The 17,853-nt window shown below is 45.5% G+C and overlaps 1 protein-coding gene across 4 annotated transcripts in view; it reads left to right on the top strand.

The window, feature by feature from the left end:
• The window catches only part of Ap3b1 (adaptor related protein complex 3 subunit beta 1), a 204,443-nt gene that overhangs the window by 16,439 nt on the left and 170,151 nt on the right, over window positions 1-17,853 (top strand). For 3 of the 4 annotated variants that reach the window (XM_063281703.1, XM_063281704.1, XM_063281705.1), the window contains exon 2: window positions 17,634-17,709. The exons of the other annotated variant lie outside the window; for it this stretch is intronic. In XM_063281703.1, the coding sequence (XP_063137773.1) occupies window positions 17,634-17,709 (76 nt within the window). The remainder of the gene's footprint in view (window positions 1-17,633; window positions 17,710-17,853) is intronic. 4 annotated transcript variants of the gene reach the window in all.

Raw genomic sequence — 17,853 nt, forward strand, 5'->3', positions numbered from 1 at the left:
AGAGCCAAGGGGTTGTGTGGTGACTGAGGGCTTGTCTGACTGCAGTTAGAGCCTTGTTTGTGTTGTCCTGATCTCTGGCAGTAATCTGCAGTCATGCCCAATTCCAAGAAAACTGTCAGTTCACAGTGCAGGCTGAGGTTTTGTTAAATGAAGCTATGAATGTCGATTTGGACAAGAAGGTTAGGATATTGGTACAGAAAAATGTTAGATTAAAAACATATCCAAACTGGAGTGGGAAAGAATAGTAGGGAAAAATCCTTGTGTGTAGAACTAGAAGTTTCCAAGAAGAGAGAGGAGCAGCAGTAGTAATGGCTGAGAGGGTCAAGGGTAAGTAAAGGACTGATTTTAAAAGTCATGGATTTTCGTGGTGCAGAGGTTGAGCACTGGGTGTTCACCAGGTTTGGGGCTGTGGAAGTGGGCAGCTGACAATTAAAAAGAGGAGGTGAGGGCTAGGAAGCTAGAGGTTGGCGTGGGAGATGGGGAACCAAGAGTAGCCGATGGCTGAGGTGTCTTAGTTGAGTGGAGGAGTGGCAGATGATGCAGCCAAGGATGAACAGGGTTCTGGGACAGCTAGAAAACTCAGCAATACTGACTGTATGCAGCTAGTCATGTGTGGACTGTGTGGTAACACTTTAGGACACTAATCTTTTCTTGTCTCTATTTCTATTGTCTTTTCTCCACTAAAATTTAGAGCCTTTTATTTGTTATAAGCAATGGAATGCCTACCTCCTCTTCCTTACATTAAAGTGAGAACAGAGATTGGAATTTATATGTGTAATGGCAACAATGCAATGGTTATTTTTATCTTTTTATCTCTGCTTCTTTATGTCACTCTATATCACCATAGCCTCTCTATGCCACCATGGCTTCTCTATGCCACCATGGCTTCTCTATGCCACCATGGCCTCTCTATACCATCACAGCCTCTCTATGCCATCATAGCCTCTCTATACACCATCATAGCCTCTCTATGCCACCACAGCCTCTCTATACCACCACAGCCTCTCTATACCACCACAGCCTCTCTATACCATCACAGCCTCTCTATACCATCACAGCCTCTCTATGCCATCATAGCCTCTCTATACCATCACAGCCTCTCTATACCATCACAGCCTCTCTATGCCATCACAGCCTCTCTATGCCATCACAGCCTCTCTATGCCATCATAGCCTCTCTATGCCACCACAGCCTCTCTATGCCATCACAGCCTCTCTATACCATCACAACTTCTCTATACACCATCATAGCCTCTCTATGCCACCACAGCCTCTCTATACCATCATAGCATCTCTATGCCACCACAGCCTCTCTATGCCACCACAGCCTCTCTATGCCACCACAGCCTCTCTATGCCATCACAGCCTCTCTATGCCACCACAGCCTCTCTATGCCATCACAGCCTGTCTATGCCCCTACAGCCTCTCTATGCCCCCACAGCCTCTCTGTACCATCATAGCCTCTCTATGCCACCATAGCCTCTCTATGTCACCACAATCTCTATACCATCATAGCCTCTCTATGCCACCATAGCCTCTATGCCACCATATTCTGTATGCTACCTGTCTTAGGTTTTGCATTGCTGTGAAGAGACAGCATGACCAAGGCAACTCTTAGAAAGAAAACATTTAATTGGGGTTGCTTTACAGGTTCTCAAGTTCAATCCATTATCATGGTGGGAAGCATGGCAGTGTTCAGTCAGGCATGGTGCTAGAGGAACTGAGAGTTCTATGTCTGGTTCCAAAGGCAAACTGGAGAAGACTGGCAGCTAGGCAGCTAGGAGGAAGGTCTCTCAAAGCCCAACCCCACAGTGACACAACTTTCTCCAACAAGGCCATACCTCCCTGGGCCAAGGACATTCAAACTACCATACCACCATAGTCTCTCTATGCCACCATAGCTTCTTACCCCATAGCCTTTGTCTTCAGCTTGGAGATGTGAGCCAGCAATCTAATAACAACAATACCTTATATGGGCTTTGCTTGAGCCAGGGCCTCACTATGTAGCTAGAAGTTTCTGTGTAGACCAGGCTGGTTTCAAACTCAGAGCTCCACCTGTCTCTGCCTCTCAAGGGTTAAAATAAAAGGTGTGTGTCACCATACTCAGCCTTATATACTATTTTTATTTTCAGTATAAGCCCTTCCCTTTTATTACCTCAAGAATTTATAGGTCTGCCCAGACTTCTTACGTGTTATTCCCTCTGAGGCGTGAACCAGGCGTCTGCATGTGCTAGGCAGGGGCTCTGCTACTGAGTTACATCCCAGCCAGATGGACTGTGTAGGGCTCTCTGTGCCCTCTGACCCCAGGTCTGTAGTCTCAGTTGTTTGACTGAACTGTGGCACTAGTGCTGTGGACAAGCCCAGTTACTCAGCCAGAAACCTCTGGATCGGAGTCTGTGTGAACTCCTTTAGCTCTTGTGTCTTTCTGTAGATGAGAATGTACCACTTGGGGCCCGTTCCTTTTGCTTTGGAAGGCTGTGACATTTACATCTGTGCCTGAAAGTTGAGGGCTGCTTCACCTCTGCAGTGTGCAGGACCCTTTATGTGTGTGCGCTTGTCTTTCTAGGTGTCAGAGCACGGCCCTAGAAAATGTTAACTTTAAGTGCACCCCAAAACATCACTGCAGCACTCAGCTGTATAACCCCTGTTCTTAGGATGGACACCAGAGTCCGCTGTCCTTCACACTGTCATGGCTACCCCTCGGTCCCCTATTTCATTTGCTCCTTCTTTTTTATCCAAATGAGCCTTCACCATCGAAGGTATTGTACTGTCATCTTCTGTCACTCCTCCTGAATGTGCTTTTTCCTTTCCTGACCCCACTTTAAGGTCTAGGTCACAGCCACCTTGGCCAGCAGCCCTATCCTCTATTGCTCACTTTCTATCCCACGTGAAAATGACAGTTACAGGGCCCCGAGGTGGCTGAGTGCCTAAAGATATTTGCCGCCCAAGTTTGCAAATCTGGCAGCTGAGTTCAGTTACCCATAGCCCTTCCAGAGGAGAGAGCAGACTCCAGGGTTGGCCTCTGACTTACACACATGCACGCCCCACCCCCAAGACACTAATAATAAGGAAAATTAAAATTAAAAAGGACAGTTAGAGGTAAGTATCCATTTTCAGTACACAGTAAACTTCAGTGGTTTACACATTTAGATCAGATTCTTGTCACCAGGGCGTGGTGGCACGGGAAACAGGTGCAGGCAGATCTCTGTGAGTTACAGCCTGGTCCACAGAGTAAATCCTAGTACAGCCAAGGCTACACAGTGAAACCTTGCCTCAAAAAACAAAACAAAACAAAAACCCGACCAAATAAATAAATAAAATTATATTCCTGTCAAGTAGGGCTGGAGTCTTTGTTTTGTCAAGAAGGTTTCATAGCCTTCATCAGGAACTTGGAGGGATCACATGACTTAAAAACCTACAACAAAACCAAAAACACTGGTTTTACCATTTCACCCCCACACCATCCTTTCCTTGGAGTGGGCTCAGGCTGCCCTGGGTGACTGAGCCTCTGATGCTTCTGCCTCTAGGAGTGCTGGAATTGCAGGTGTGGACCACGCTACTCCCAGTGTTGTGCTGTCTCTTCCTGCCCCAGATCTTGGGGCTGACCCCTCCTAAGGGTAGAGTTCAGCAGTGTAAGAACTGGCTTGGTGCAGCTCTGTAGACCTTGACTGCGTCACCACTGACCTTTTAAAGGCTGAGTTTTAGAAGCATACCTTTCCAAGTGCTTCAGGGACGAGCTTATTGCAGGTAGAGACTGCGTATTGGCCTCCCCAGCTCCCTACACAGAAGGCTGATCCAATGCGTCAGATGGGAAACTTACCTTCTGTGGCCTTGGAAACGTTTGCTTTTAAAAAAAGTTTAAAATTAATCTGGCTTTGAGTTGGCATAGCTTACTAACACAGTTGTAGAAACTTAGATTTACCCTCATGTAGTTTATGAATTTCTTGGAGGAAGAGTGAATACTGATACTCAGCCTTGATGCACCAACTGACAGTTTGGATGCCAGTTTATGCCCATCTGTCACTGTGGCACTGTGCCCATTGTCACCGTGGCACGCCAGTAGCAGCGAGGCGTGGGAGCCAACAGAGATGAATTGTTTGGATGGAATACACTAGTCTGTAATACTAATTAATTTTGAGCTGATGAATCTGCGTGAGCTAATGTTAACCAAATACAGCCCAAGTACCCTCAGTGAAAACACAGTGCGCTTTGACTTCCGAAGGGGTCTATCACGGACATTTCAGACTGCACTGAGGATCCTTACAGTCAGTGTTTACTATGGTTCCAGCAGTCAGTTTTCTTTGTATAAAATTTAGAGCTTAAAAGAAAAAAAAGCGCAATGTTTTCATCATGGTAGAATGCGATCCGCAAGGAAGTCATGCACCATTGTTAGTCACAGCGTTTATGCTACTCGCGCGGTTCTTTGCAGTATTGGGTTTAAAATGCATTTTGTTTGATTCTGTGCTTTCCCAGTCCCAGCGCTATGATGGCGTGCTGATGAAAGCAAGCTGGGCAAGGTCAGGTGCTCCACGGTTTGTTTTCTGTGCTGGCTTCTTAGTGGTTACTCGGGAACAACAGCAGCTACCTGCACTTCATCCAGACTTTGTCTCTGAATGTGACAGCAGAATAAGGTGTTACATTATGGAAATGCTGGGGCGGAGTTAGTTACATGTTATAAACATACGAGGCAAACTTCCATTCTCATATCGCCACAAGCTCTTAAGTGCCTTTTTCATAAGACGCCAAAGGCTCTTATGCAGACCGACATACCATTCTTTCAGTGTCTTCCTTTTTACTTAATATATTTTTGAGATCTGTCCATATTACAATATGAAATAAGTCCAGTCTCTAGCCATAATATTGGATTCCTTGAGGTTGGTTGGTTACTCTGCTCTGGAAGGATATTGGATCAATTTTACTTTTGTCATGTATAAGCAGTTCTGTAGTTTTTGCACACACTTGGTGTGAGTTTATCTTCTTATAGGAAAAATTTTTAGAAGTGGACTTGTAAAGTCACTTGAGCATTAAACCATGGTGGATTTTGCTGAGGTACCTTCTAGATGATTACACCAAGTCCCAGTGACTAGCAGTAAAGCCTGCTTTTCTTCCACACTGCTGTCAAATGCTGGCCTTCATCGAATTAAATATATGATATTTTAATAGGTCTAGAATTATATGTCCCCATTTTTTTCTAATCTGCTCTTTTAAAACCTCATTCCATTGTCTCCTGTCTTCTGAGAACTGCCCATCTGTATGAGTCTTATTGAGACGTGGCTGTGCCCCATTGTGCAGTCTCTGTCTGTTCAGGCTGCAGCAGAGAGGAGTAGGTACCCGAGGGATGGTGTTGAAGCCTAGACTCTTTATTATTTGTCCCTTCATAGGGAGGTTTGCAGACATGTCTTACACTAATGGGTTTCATTTTGATGCTTTAAAGGATGGTTTCTCATTGTTCAATCATTTGACTGCCACACTTGGGGAGACTTTTCTTTCCCCTTTCCTAAGATTCTTAAAATATGCGACTTCAGTTTGGCACAACTTCTTCAGTTAATTTTTGTACTTTGACTTCTCATTCTTGCTTTTGGCTCTAATTAGAGCTGTATCAGGTGTTTGGATAGCATAGAATGCATCCATGTTGTTTCCTGTCCTCGTCTCTGTCTGGGCTGCAGTTTGCATGTGTCCCCTGGACCTGCCTTCAGTTCCGAGTCTGGTGTAAGCCTGCGCCGAGGGCTTTCAATCTCAGGTTCTGTAGTTTTCGGTTCTGAATTTTGTAGCCAGGCTTAGGGGGTTAATGTGTGGATTCTTTTTCCCACCCCTTCCCCAGCTCTCAGCCGCTCGATGGAAGCCTGAAAACGGGTAGAGAGGGAGGGGAGAGAGCTGGAAATCTCTGAATCTAATTTCTTTCTTCTTGTTCTTCTTTGAGCATCAAACTGCTATCAACTCCGACCTCCAACAACCACCAATCAACACCCCACCTACCCCCCCCCCCAATCGGGACTCTGGCATTTCTGTACCCTCTGAAAGGTCCCCGAAGTTTCAAAGGTCACGCGATTGCAGGACTGTTGCCCTTCTCCAGCTGTGCCCTCTGAAGCCTCTCCTCATGTACTTACCCTCCCAGGTGACATTTTCTGCTTGGTTTCTTAGAATCTTACTCCTTGAAAAAGTGCCAGCTTCTCCCAGGGAATGTGCAGACAACTTTGTGTACCGTCTGGGTGGTTCCTTCCTCTTCCATTTGGCTCTTCAAGTTCCAGTCACTCTTGTGACGGAATTTCAGTATTTGTTGCTTCAGTCACAGTAATTGCTTCTCTGGTTCTGTTCTTCCCAGGGGAAAATGCACAGAGGGAGCAAGTGGTCTGGAGGGATGGTGGCCTCAGAGTCCTGTCTGTCTGTGTTCTGTGTGCACTTGCCTATGGCTTTAAAAATGGCCGTTTTCTGTGGCAGTTTACAAGATGGTTTCATGACAGGGATTGAAGATGCTTGTACTACATCAGTCTACATGTTTTGGACATAGCAACCAGAATGGCCCTGCTAAGTATAGTAAGTTATAATTCTCTTTTGAAAAACACTCCTCGCATAGCCGTTTTAAAACTGAGAGTAAGCACTGCTTCCTGATTCTCTTCTGCAGTCTGTCCTTTTGTTTCACTTCATTCCCGTGCTGCCTTGTGATGTGTAGTCTGCTTAAGCGTATTTATTTTTGTTTTTAATATATTTTGTTATATATTAGTTATTAAATACAATTTCATGAGAGATCCCTCCCCTCCCACCGAGTTTTTCTTTTGTGTGTCACCAGTGCAGGTGGGACATAATGGAGGCAGGCCATTGAAGATGGAAGACAGAGTTCATTTGTCTCAATCTTGAGGCGTGCTCTGACGGTTCCATGGATTTACACTGGCTTTTTAAATGAAGAGGTCGTTGTCCTGCATGGGAGAAGTTTTAATAAAAAGCCAGGAGGGAAAAGCTTAGCAAGGGTTAAGGGAGTGCCTGTAACGTGTACACAGGACTAGGTAGAGAAAATCCTATCTGTTCCAGAGGCGATGGTGGGTGACTGGATGCATAAAGGTTGCATCATTTGTAGCTGGAGTTTGCTTTTTTATATTTTAGTATGTAGTGTGTTGACAACAGGTGCCTGAAGCTGTGCAAGGCTCTGATCAGAGGAAGAGTAGGCAAACTGCAAGCATCAACAGGCCCAGGTCCACAGTGCGTCAGGAGGCAGGAGCCTGGGCTGTAGCATCGCATCCCGCTCTGGTTAACTAGCCCAGCCCTTTCTGCAAATCCATTCACATTTGCCATTTGCCACCAGGAGTTGGGGAGTCCTCTTAGGAGCTTCTCAAAGCCCAGGTTTGAGAGTTTTCTGGAAGCCTTGGGAAATGTCCTGGTCTCCCCCCAACCCCTTCCAATTTCGATATCTCCTTTGGGGTACAACTCTGAAGGAAGTCACTGTCCCAGTACTTGGGCCACACCCTCATTTTAGATTTAAGTCTCAGGTGTAACTCTTAGTGGTGCACACACAGCTCCTGAACTGTTTTGAGGGAAGGAAAGGTAACCGTGTAGGGTGACTAGGTGGTGATTACTAGTGTGTATTTCAAAAGACTTAGGGAGAAAGACTTGGAATATTTTCAACACAGAGCAAGTAAATGCTCGAGGGGCTAGTGAGTTGGTAAAAATCCTTACAGTGCAAGCCCAGGGTTCTGAAGGGGAGAACCAGCTTCTGAAAGGTGTTCTTCGCCCTCCACCCATGCATGCACATTCACATATTGTAAAGAAGATGTTCAAGGAGTTGGATGTCTCTAATCCCAGCTCTAGGGAGGCAGAGGAACGAAGATCTCAAGGTCCAGGCCAACCCGGCCTATGTGGTGAGACTGTCTCAAAACTAGTCTTCTTGAGTAAATAAAAGTCAAAATTACTCATAGACTCGTGGTAGCTTACACCTGGGTGAGTATCAGTGAGAGAAGTTGTAGATAAACTCATCTGTCCTAGAGGAACCACTTAGTCTGTTTTGAGTAGGGAACACACATAATGCCATTTGTTTTAGAGTTGCTGAACGACTCTGCTTGTATGCAGTTTTAGAAAAGACGGGGTCAGAGTGGTAGCAATCCATCAGGATGCTGGGGTGTGAGAGAGTCCGGCTTGAAGGGTTGTGGACAAGCTTGGAGGGAGTGCCCTATGGTTGATGTCGCCATTGCAGGACTTTACCCAGGTTTGAAAACTGAACAAAGTAGCTCTTAGAATTGGAGACTGTTATTATAAGTCAGCCACAGTAAGGCTGACAAGTTAACTGTGTGTGCTGAAGAGCTGTGGTTTCCTTGAAGAATTTCAGTCTGTCATGGATGAATACTTCTATAAAATTCAATAGAAATGAATTACTAGAAAATACAGTGGGAAAAGTATGTAAAGTACCACCCCATTTTTATTGGATTCAATAAACATAAAATTAAACTGTCATATTCCTCTCCAGGTTTCCCGGTGCACACTGAGTGCCTGCGTGTGCCTGGGCCCAGGCACTCTCGGGGACACTGAGTGGCACTGGTGGGCATCAGTTCCCGCCGCATCTCGGTTTCTTCTTCATTTGCTTTGCTTTACAGGGGGTGAAGGAGGGAGGGGTAGTCTCATGAGTTCTGGGTTTTAGATTTATGAAAAAGAAAGGCCACCGACACCCTACAAAATCCCCTGCTCCCAGCTTGTTCTGTGTGACTGGCCCCATGTTGCTCTGGGCAGTGTTCTGCTTTATTCCGGGAGAGTACAGTGTGCTTCCTGGTCAGAGTAAGGTTTGCTTTGGCTTTTCAGCCAAGCGTTTGCTGTTCCTTGAGATTTCAGGCATATTTTCAACAGGGCAGGAACAGTTATACCATTTAACACCACAAGATGTCACTTATGTAAAAATAAAGTTGGTTCCTAATCTTGAGGGTTAATAGTAAGTGAAGAAGCAGGAAAATAAAAAAAGAAGCATACACTTGAAACAGATGCATATGGCGTTTCAAATGTTGCTAGTTCAGCAGTATTTCAAACAGGTTGCTTATTTATAAACATTTCCTAATGTCTAAGTGTCATTTAGTAGCTCACACACACTCCTGCTCAGTTTTGAACACACACCATGAAGGCACTGGCTTTGGAGCAGGGAGAGGTAGTTCATCAGAGAGTGAGCAGGAAGGCGTTGGCACTTTTAATCCTTGTTTTGGTGACAAGCAAAGGGACACTGGGGAAGGTACTATCTGGGAGGGCATAGTGACCGATGGGGGAAGTTGGGCACTGCCTCGGGCTGAAGCAGAGCCTGGGGCTTACTTACTTTCCTTCCCTTGGACCTCAGACTCAAGAGTCATTAGCTCTTTCCTAGGGCAGCTCAAAAGGCATCCTTGTGTGCCTTGAAGACTGTCTTTTCTGTTAAACAAGAACTAAGCCTTTGGCTTTAATATCTGGATCCTGTTTTCTAGTTTTTAGTTTTAGAGAACAGGATAGGACACGGGGTGGCTGAAGAGAGGTCCCTGTCTGTCCAGCCGTAGGAGGAACTAGCCAGGCTTCCATTAGGACCCGCAAGGTGATGTCTGGGGGAGCGGTCCTAAACTTGATACATCATTCTTCCTCGTTGTCTGCTTCTCTCTCCAGGTAACACTGGCGAGGAAGGTTCTGGAACATTCTTAGGGAAAAGGGAAGGGAAACAGAGGTGGAAGGCTCCCCTTCCTGGCATTGGGGTGTCATCATCTCTTCTTCCTCACTTCTTACCTAATTCCATTTTTTTTCTGTGTGTGTGTTTTCTTACCTGGAATGCAGTTTAAAATGTTTCTTTCAGGCTTTAGTATTTCCACTTAGTGTCATTAGATAAAATGAAAGAGCAGGCAAAGCAGAAGGAGGGTTGCTTGAGCGCCCTCATTCCCCGCACCACCACTGCTCTCTCTTGTCTCTGAGCTTTCAGGAGCCTGAGATGTTGGGAGAGGCCGTTCTAAGGCTGCTGCAGTGAGCCTTCATAGTGTTTTCATGGTTCGTACTGGTAAGTCTTTGCAGACGGCTTTTCTTTTAAAGATTTTTATTTATTATTATATATAACTACACCATAGGTGTCATCAGACACAGCAGAAGAGGGCATCAGGTCCCAGTACAGATGGTTGTGAGCCACCATGTGGTTGCTGGGATTTGAACTCAGGATCTCTGGAAGAGCAGTCAGTGCTCTTAACAACTGAGTCATCTCTCCAGCCCTGGTTTTTCTTTTAAAATATTTATTTTATGTGTATGAATGTTTCTCCTGAATGTATGTATGTACACCATGTGTGAGCCTGGTGTCCTCAGAGGTCAGAAACAGGGTCAGATCCTTTGGAACTGGGGTTACAGATGGTTGTGAACCACCATGTGAGTGGTGGGAATGGAATCCCTGTCCTATCTACCAAAGAACCAAAGAGGCATGTCTCCAGCCCCAACATTTGTTTACTTATTTGCTGGGGGGTGGGGGATACATGTTCTGTAGTGTGCATATGGGGGTCAGAAGTCACCCTCTGGGAGTCAGTTCCCACCTTCCACCTTGTAGTGCTATGCTATGTGCTCCAGGATGGCTGGCCCACAAGCCTCTAGATGATTCCCCCTGTCTGCCTTCCACCTTACCACGGAGTGCTGGCATTATAGATGCGTGCCATTGCTGCCACTTTTGATGTGGGCTCTGGGGATTGAACCCTGGCCATCAGGGTTGCATGTGTCGTGCCTTTACTCTCATCAAATGCCTGAGCCATCTCCTCAGTCTAGCAGTTTTTCTAATATTTCTACATAGCTATTTTAGTATTTAACATAAAGTACTGGTTATATTTTAATTGGCTGTATTAATTACTGTAGTTTTTTTGTCTCCTGCAAATGGTCATTACTATATTTAATGCACCGTTTGAGAAGTAAAAGCAAACTTTCTTTCTTTTTTTTTTTTTTCTTTTTTTTTTTTTATTAACTTGAGTATTTCTTATATACATTTCGAGTGTTATTCCCTTTCCCGGTTTCCGGGCAAACATGCCCCTCCCCCCTCCCCTTCCTTATGGGTGTTCCCCTCCCAACCCTCCCCCCATTGCCGCCCTCCCCCCCCACAGTCTAGTTCACTGGGGGTTCAGTCTTAGCAGGACCCAGGGCTTTCCCTTCCACTGGTGAAAAGCAAACTTTCTTAATAATTCGCATTGCCTGCGTCCTTTCGGGGGAAAAGTGAAGTGTGTATAGCTTTTCTTTTTTAGTTGTTTTGGTACGAGGACAGTTTCTTAACATTTACCCTGTGTTAGTTTGCCTGGGTTATAGACACTGGGTGAATTAACCAACACAGTCTTTTTGAAGGTGTCCACAGCTTTGTCTTCAAGGCCTCTCTTTTCTAGTTCGCTTTGTCCCTGCCTGATCATTCCTTGCCGTATGTATTCTTTCCCTCATCCCTTCTTAAGATAGTCATGACCAGCATAGGGCCCACCCACATGGCCTCATTTTAGCTTCATCACCTCAGCAAAGGCTGTCTCCAGTAGGAAGACACACTTTGAATCCAGACCTTTGGATGTAAGAGGACCTATCACCAGTCTGGGTCACACCTTGTGCTGGCAGCTTATACAGAGACCATGGAGGGCTGGGACCTCATGCTTATGTCTTCTTTTTTTTTGTTATTTTTAAAAGATATATTAGTTGGGTTCTTTAGAAGAACAGAGCTTATAGAGTGAGTCTATATGTATATTTAGAAAGGGCATTTATTAGAACAGTTCACAGGCTGTGGTCCTACTAGTCCAACAGTGGCTGTCTATCAAGGGCAGATCCAAGGTTCCAGCAGTTGTTAGTCTGCAAGGCCAGATGTCTCAATTGGTCTTCCATGTACGTCAGACTCATGAAGAAGTGGGCTCTCATGCCAGGAATGGAGTTGCCAGCAAGGTGAGAGCAAGCAGGCCAAGAGTGAAAACTTCCCTCCTCCATGTGCTCGATATAGGCCCCTGGAGAAGGTGTGGCCCAGATTGGAAGTGGGTCTTCTTACTCCAAAGGTCTGGATTAAAAGTGTGTCTTCCTATTTTTAATAATTAAGAAAAAGTCTCTAAGAGCTGCACAAGTTTTAGTTGATTCCAGAAGTAGTCAGGAATAGCCATCACAGTGTCTTCTAGAATATTCTGCCCACATGTATGTATGCATTGTATGCATGCCTGGTGCCCATGGAGGCCAGAATTGGGCATCAGATCCCTTGGAACTGGAGATAGGAATGTTTTTAAGCTTCTGGGTAGGTGCTACTGAGAACCAAGCCCTGGGCCTCCGCATGCATCTCAGTCCACCCTCATCATGAGCTCCACCCCTCATGCGTCCCTGGTGCTGCTGGGTTATGTGTCTTTGTAAGTGTTTGAGCCTGAGGCTAAGGAGGCTGGGTGTCTGAGGTGCTGAGGTGCCCGGATCTGTGTATAAGTGTCCGCTGGAAGGGAAGGCCTTCTAGGTGTTTCTTTCTCTGTTTTTAAAAAAAATTACATTTTTATTTATGGTGTGTGTGTGTGTGTGTGTGTGTGTGTGTGTGTGTGTGTGTGCGTGCGCACGCACACGCACATGCATGCATGCATGTGCATGTGCGCATATCCATCCTAGAGTATGCATGGAGGTCAGAGGCCAGCGTGTGGGAGTTGGCTCTTTCCTTCTGCCATGTGGCTCCAGTGAGTTAAGTGGAGGTTGCCAGGCTTGGTGTGGGTGTCCTTACCAGCTGAGCGTCTCACTGGCCCTTTTCCGGGCCTTTTCGTTTGGTAGTTGAATGTGTTGCACATAGGAGCTGTGCAAGTGGGTTTTTTGGCTACATTTCCCAGCTTGCTGCTGGCGTGCAGATTGTAGCTCATGAACTGTGAAAGCAGTAGTGGTAGCTAGTTTACGTGTCACCCTCTCGGCCAGTGCGCCTCAACCTGTGGGGCCCGACCCCTTCACAAAGACTGCATATCAGATATCCACATTACAGTTCGTAACAGAAGCAAAATTTTTTTGTGGTTGGGGGTCACCACAGCATGAGGAACTGTATTGAAGGGTCACAATGTTAGGAAGGCTGGGAACCGCTGCTCTAGGCTCTGTGCCCCGACAGCGTCTCTCAGTAACTTGAGAGGTTTCTTCTGATGAACTAAACTGGGATTTAGGGATTTTAATTCTTGAATTAACATGAATGTACACCCTCATTTCAAAGTCTGCAAGTCAATGGCCTGGCTGATTTCATATGTGCGATTGCCGCGATTGCCATTGTCTGTAGAACTAAATGTCTTGTTCAAACCAATGGATAAGGTGCTGTAACCCCTCCTTCTCCATCTGATAGAATTAGGGTTTCGTATAACCAGCTGTCCACTTAAACCTTGTGATAGAAATGCTTGACGGATGCCCATACCTGTGAAATCATCACCACAGGTGCAAAGCCTTTACAGCTTCTTAGACATAAAAAACTCCCTGTGGTCCCTCCCTCCTGCATGGTGCTCCGGTTGCCGTGGTGCTCCAGTTGCCGTGGTGCTCCGGTTGCCGGGGTGCTCCGGTTGCCGTGGTGCTCCGGTTGCCGTGGTGCTCCGGTTGCCGGGGTGCTCCGGTTGCCTGGGTGCTCCGGTTGCCGGGGTGCTCTGGTTGCCGGGGTGCTCCGGTTGCTGGGGTGCTCTGGTTGCCAGGGTGCTCAGGTTGACGGGGTGCTCCAGTTGCCATGCAGGTTGCCATGCAGCTGCTTTCCACACTGTAATTGAATTTGAATGTTACAAGAATTAAGCCCCACCTCACCCTTTTGTGTTTGCATTCTTTGATCTCAGAATGATTCTGAGAGTTCATTAACCTGTTGCCTGCATCAGTAAGTTAGTTCTTTATCATTGCTAAGAGATAAATAACAAATATTTTTCTAAGTCACTGTGTGGCTCTGTGCGTTGTTTCTCTGAGGATAAATGGCTGAATGGTATGGCAAGTGTGAATGGTATGAATGGCAAGTTTGTGCTTAAATTTGTAAGAGTTTCTCACTTTCCTACACGATCATGTCATTTTATGTTTCTCCCAACAACTGAGAATTTTGTGTGCTCCATGTCCATGCCAACATTTATTATTGTCATCAGTCATTTTTAGCCCTTATGAGGGTGTGTAATGATACCTTACTTTGCATTTCTTTGAAAAAAAATGATAATTTTTCATGAATTATGATCTTGTTCTGTCTCCTGTGGTAAAGCTGATGCTGGACTCTTTCCTTTTAAAATGTGATTGTCTGAGTTACAGTCACTGCAAAGCTGCTTCTTAGTTTATATTTCGGAGTCTCTAGAGTCATTCCGAGTTGAGAGATATGCTATAGAGATGTCCTGTGTCCCTCACCATTTCTGGTGAGTTTGTCCTTGCTAAGCTCTGGTATAAAAAGCACAACAGGAAAGTCAGCATTGATGAAACTTGTGTTGTTCGCGGGTCTGCAGTTTTAACCCGTCCTGCTCCTGTTAATATGACTCATTCTCTCTCGTCACATGCTTGAAGTGCCAAGCAAAGGCCCTGTGTGCTCCCAGTGGCTCTGTCTCTGCCCTGCCTTGCCACTGTTCAGGTGAGGCCTTGCAGGACAGGGGCTCAGCCTGCCTCTCTGGAGGTTCGTTAGTGCTGTCTTGTGTCAGGAGTTCTTTTTCATTGCTCAGTTGTATTCCGGGGAATGGACATACCACAATTTGATACTTAGCACTGAGCGTTGATCAGCTGTGACAGACATTGAAGTAACTGTGCTCATATCAGATGCCTGGTTAGACCATACATTAGCATACATGATGCTGTGACAGATGTTGAAGTAGCTGTGCTCGTATCAGATGTGCGGTCAGACCACACATTCTCATACAAGATCTGCTTTCATGTTTACTACATGGCAAAGTCGTGTGTGTAGAAATGTTTTAAAGTGAGTTTCTTCATGATTTATTATCCACGAATGCTTTTTATATATACTACTTCATATATCTGGCTATGGGGGTCTGTAAGACATTTCTTGGGTGAAAATGGCTGTGGGAAGCCCTGCCTTGGGCACCTCTGGGCTTGTGCCTCTGCTGGGGTCTCAAGTGCCCATCACCAGGCTGGCTGGCATCACTCCTACAGGGATGCTTTTCTAGTTGATAATGGATGACTGCTTCCCTCTACCTCAGTGTATGGGGCCTGGAAATTCCAGATGCTACCGGTTCTTGCTCATTCGTTTTAAGCAGTGACTCTGCTGTAGGATCCCTTCCTCTCTGACTTGTTGGAGGTGACTGAGTTTTCTCATGATCTCCTTTTTGTTTGTTCTGAGGCAAGGTCTCTAGGTGGCCTGGGCTGCTGGGAATGGCTGTGTGGCCACGGCTGACTTTAAACTCAGTCTGTCCACCTCAGCCTCCCTGGTTGGGATTTCAAGTGCACTGCCTCGTTTGACTTTCTTAAGTGATTTTAGCCACACCCTTGGTATTTCTCTAGAATATCCCTTTTTACTGTTTGTTGTAGAGCTGGGTTGAGGATTTTCTAAAAATTTTAAGTTCTATTTTTTTATATTTAAATCATTCTTATTTAAAAATCAAATTATATTGTGTGTACATACATATATATATGTATGTGTGTGTATATATATAATTTATTTATTTATTTATTTATTTATTTATTTATTTATTTATTTATAGGCAGGATTTTGTTTGCTGCTTTAGAGTCTGGGACCTGGGAGAAAGGAGCCAGTAAATAAGGCTCATGCACTAGCCAACTTTATTCAGAGCATCAGACAGTTTATGCTCTGAAGGTTAAGTACAACCCTCAGAGCAAAGTGTACAGTCCCAAGGGTAAGGCTCCTGTGGCTGGCAAGCCGCACCTGGCTAAAACATGTTTTTCATGGCATGTAAACAAATACCAGTAGCCAGTTGTGGTGAATGGTTGGAAGGAAACTCACTCCTATCTGCTGCACTTTGGAGGGGCATGAAAGCATAATTCAAGAATAGTTTATGTTTTTGAAGAAACTGAAGTCACAAGACCTTATTTTTTTTTGAGTTTTCTCAGATGCACTCAGAATTCTCCTCACATGATTGATTCCATTCTGGACTGCGCTCCCACAGGGTCTCACTCTACAGCCCTATTGGCTTGGTCAAGATCTGTCTTATCTCTTGGGAAACCAGGCTATTTTATCAACATGCTGTTTTTGAAGTAGCCACATTTAAATATCCAGTGACATAACTTCCTGTCCTTTCTTCCCTTCTCTTCTGTCTCCTCTCTCCTTCCTCCACTCCCTTCCTTCTTTTTCTTCCTGTTCCCGTTACCTCCCTCTAGCCCCTTTTGCTGTGGATTCTCACTGTGTTCCTCAGACTGCTCTGAAACCCAGGCCCAAATGGTTCTCTCACCTCACCCCTGGTCTTGGGACTGCAGACATGCATCACACTCCTGCTGTTCATCTCCATTTTCCTTAAGACATCTGAACACAGTTCACCAAAGGCCTATGCTGCTGTTCATAACAAGAACCACCTTTCCTCCGTCTTCCAATAACTTGACCCTTCCTTCTGTCTGACCTCACAGATCATATCCAACACCTGCCCTTCTCTCTGCTCCTTTTCCGAATGTGTATTTTAGAGCTCTAAATCCTTGCCCTAGTGCCTCGTTGCAAAGCAGTTTTTGCAGCATCAGTCTGCTCTGGGTGCCGAGATCTCTCTCAGCTTGCCAGGTTTGCAATAACACCCCAGACTAGGGGTCCTAAACACAGGCTTCATCACAGCTCTGGCTGCAGCCCAAGGACAAGCGTTGGTTGACTACTTCTCCTGAGTGTCAAGAACTCTTTGTCTAGCAATCTGTCTTCAAAAATTATTTCATTTTGTTTAATGAAAAGTGATGAGAGGTTATAAATTATACATTTTCTTTAGAGGGACAAGTGCACATTTGTGAATTTCCCCAGAGAAGTTTAGAAGGCTGGTGGTGACCCACAGGAACTGAGATGCAGTCCTTTTGTTTTAGGTGCTTTTAGGGCTGTTTGAAGTAGCAGAGAGCTTGGTAAACAAAGCAGTGTTGCCGCCCCCCCCCCGCCCCCCCCCCCCCCCCCCCGCAGTGTCATTGCTGCATAGCTGGGGTAGCAATGGGATCTGCTTGGGTCTTTGACCTGGGAATAATGTCACCCTTCCTGTCTGTCTCCATGCCCAGCTGCTGTATCCCACTGACTGAAACTTCTAGGTAGCTCTCTCTCTCTGCCCTGAGTTATCATCCCTGTAGCTATTACCACAGGCCACCATTTAGACGTTAAAGTGGTTAAAGTCTCAGAATGAGGAGGTGTCCCTATTTGTGCAATGGGGATAGGAATTTGGGAAGGTGTGTATGGCACACACCTTACTCAAGCTCTTGTGTACTGCATCTGAAAACGTTTTTAGTTTGGTTGTTTTGGTTTTGCATGTGGTAGCATTTTAGAGCTGCCTTGGTAATTTTTTCCCTAGTGATTATGTCAAAGAAACTTTGAAAGTAAGTGCCACGCTCTCGTTGGCATTTCATCAGCAGGTGTCAAGCTGAGGGCAGTTCTGCCCTCGTGTCACTTTGGGCTGCATGACAGCGTGCTGCACACACAGACTTTGTGGGAAGAGCAGGAGACCAGCCCTTGGTTATCTGAATGAGACTCCTTACTGCTGTCCCATTGTGTTGTTTCCAGTTCTCTTAGGGACGATCGATTTAACAGCTATCTTCTGCAAAAAGTCCAAGTCTATAATTACATCTTCTGTTTTGTTCTAGGAATGAAGACCTGAAGCAGATGCTGGAGAGCAACAAAGATTCTGCCAAACTGGATGCTATGAAGCGGATTGTTGGGGTAGGCAAATGTTCACACATTTTGACTTTTGGGAGCTATGTAGGCTGTGATTATATCCACTGTGCATGCTAAGTAATAGGTGAACAACATTGCTCTGTTCTTGCTAATTCGTTTAGATTACCTTGTAAAAATGTTAAGGAGGCA

This window comes from Rattus norvegicus, chromosome 2 (genome assembly GCF_036323735.1).
Source record: "Rattus norvegicus strain BN/NHsdMcwi chromosome 2, GRCr8, whole genome shotgun sequence".
Taxonomy (NCBI): domain Eukaryota; kingdom Metazoa; phylum Chordata; class Mammalia; order Rodentia; family Muridae; genus Rattus; species Rattus norvegicus.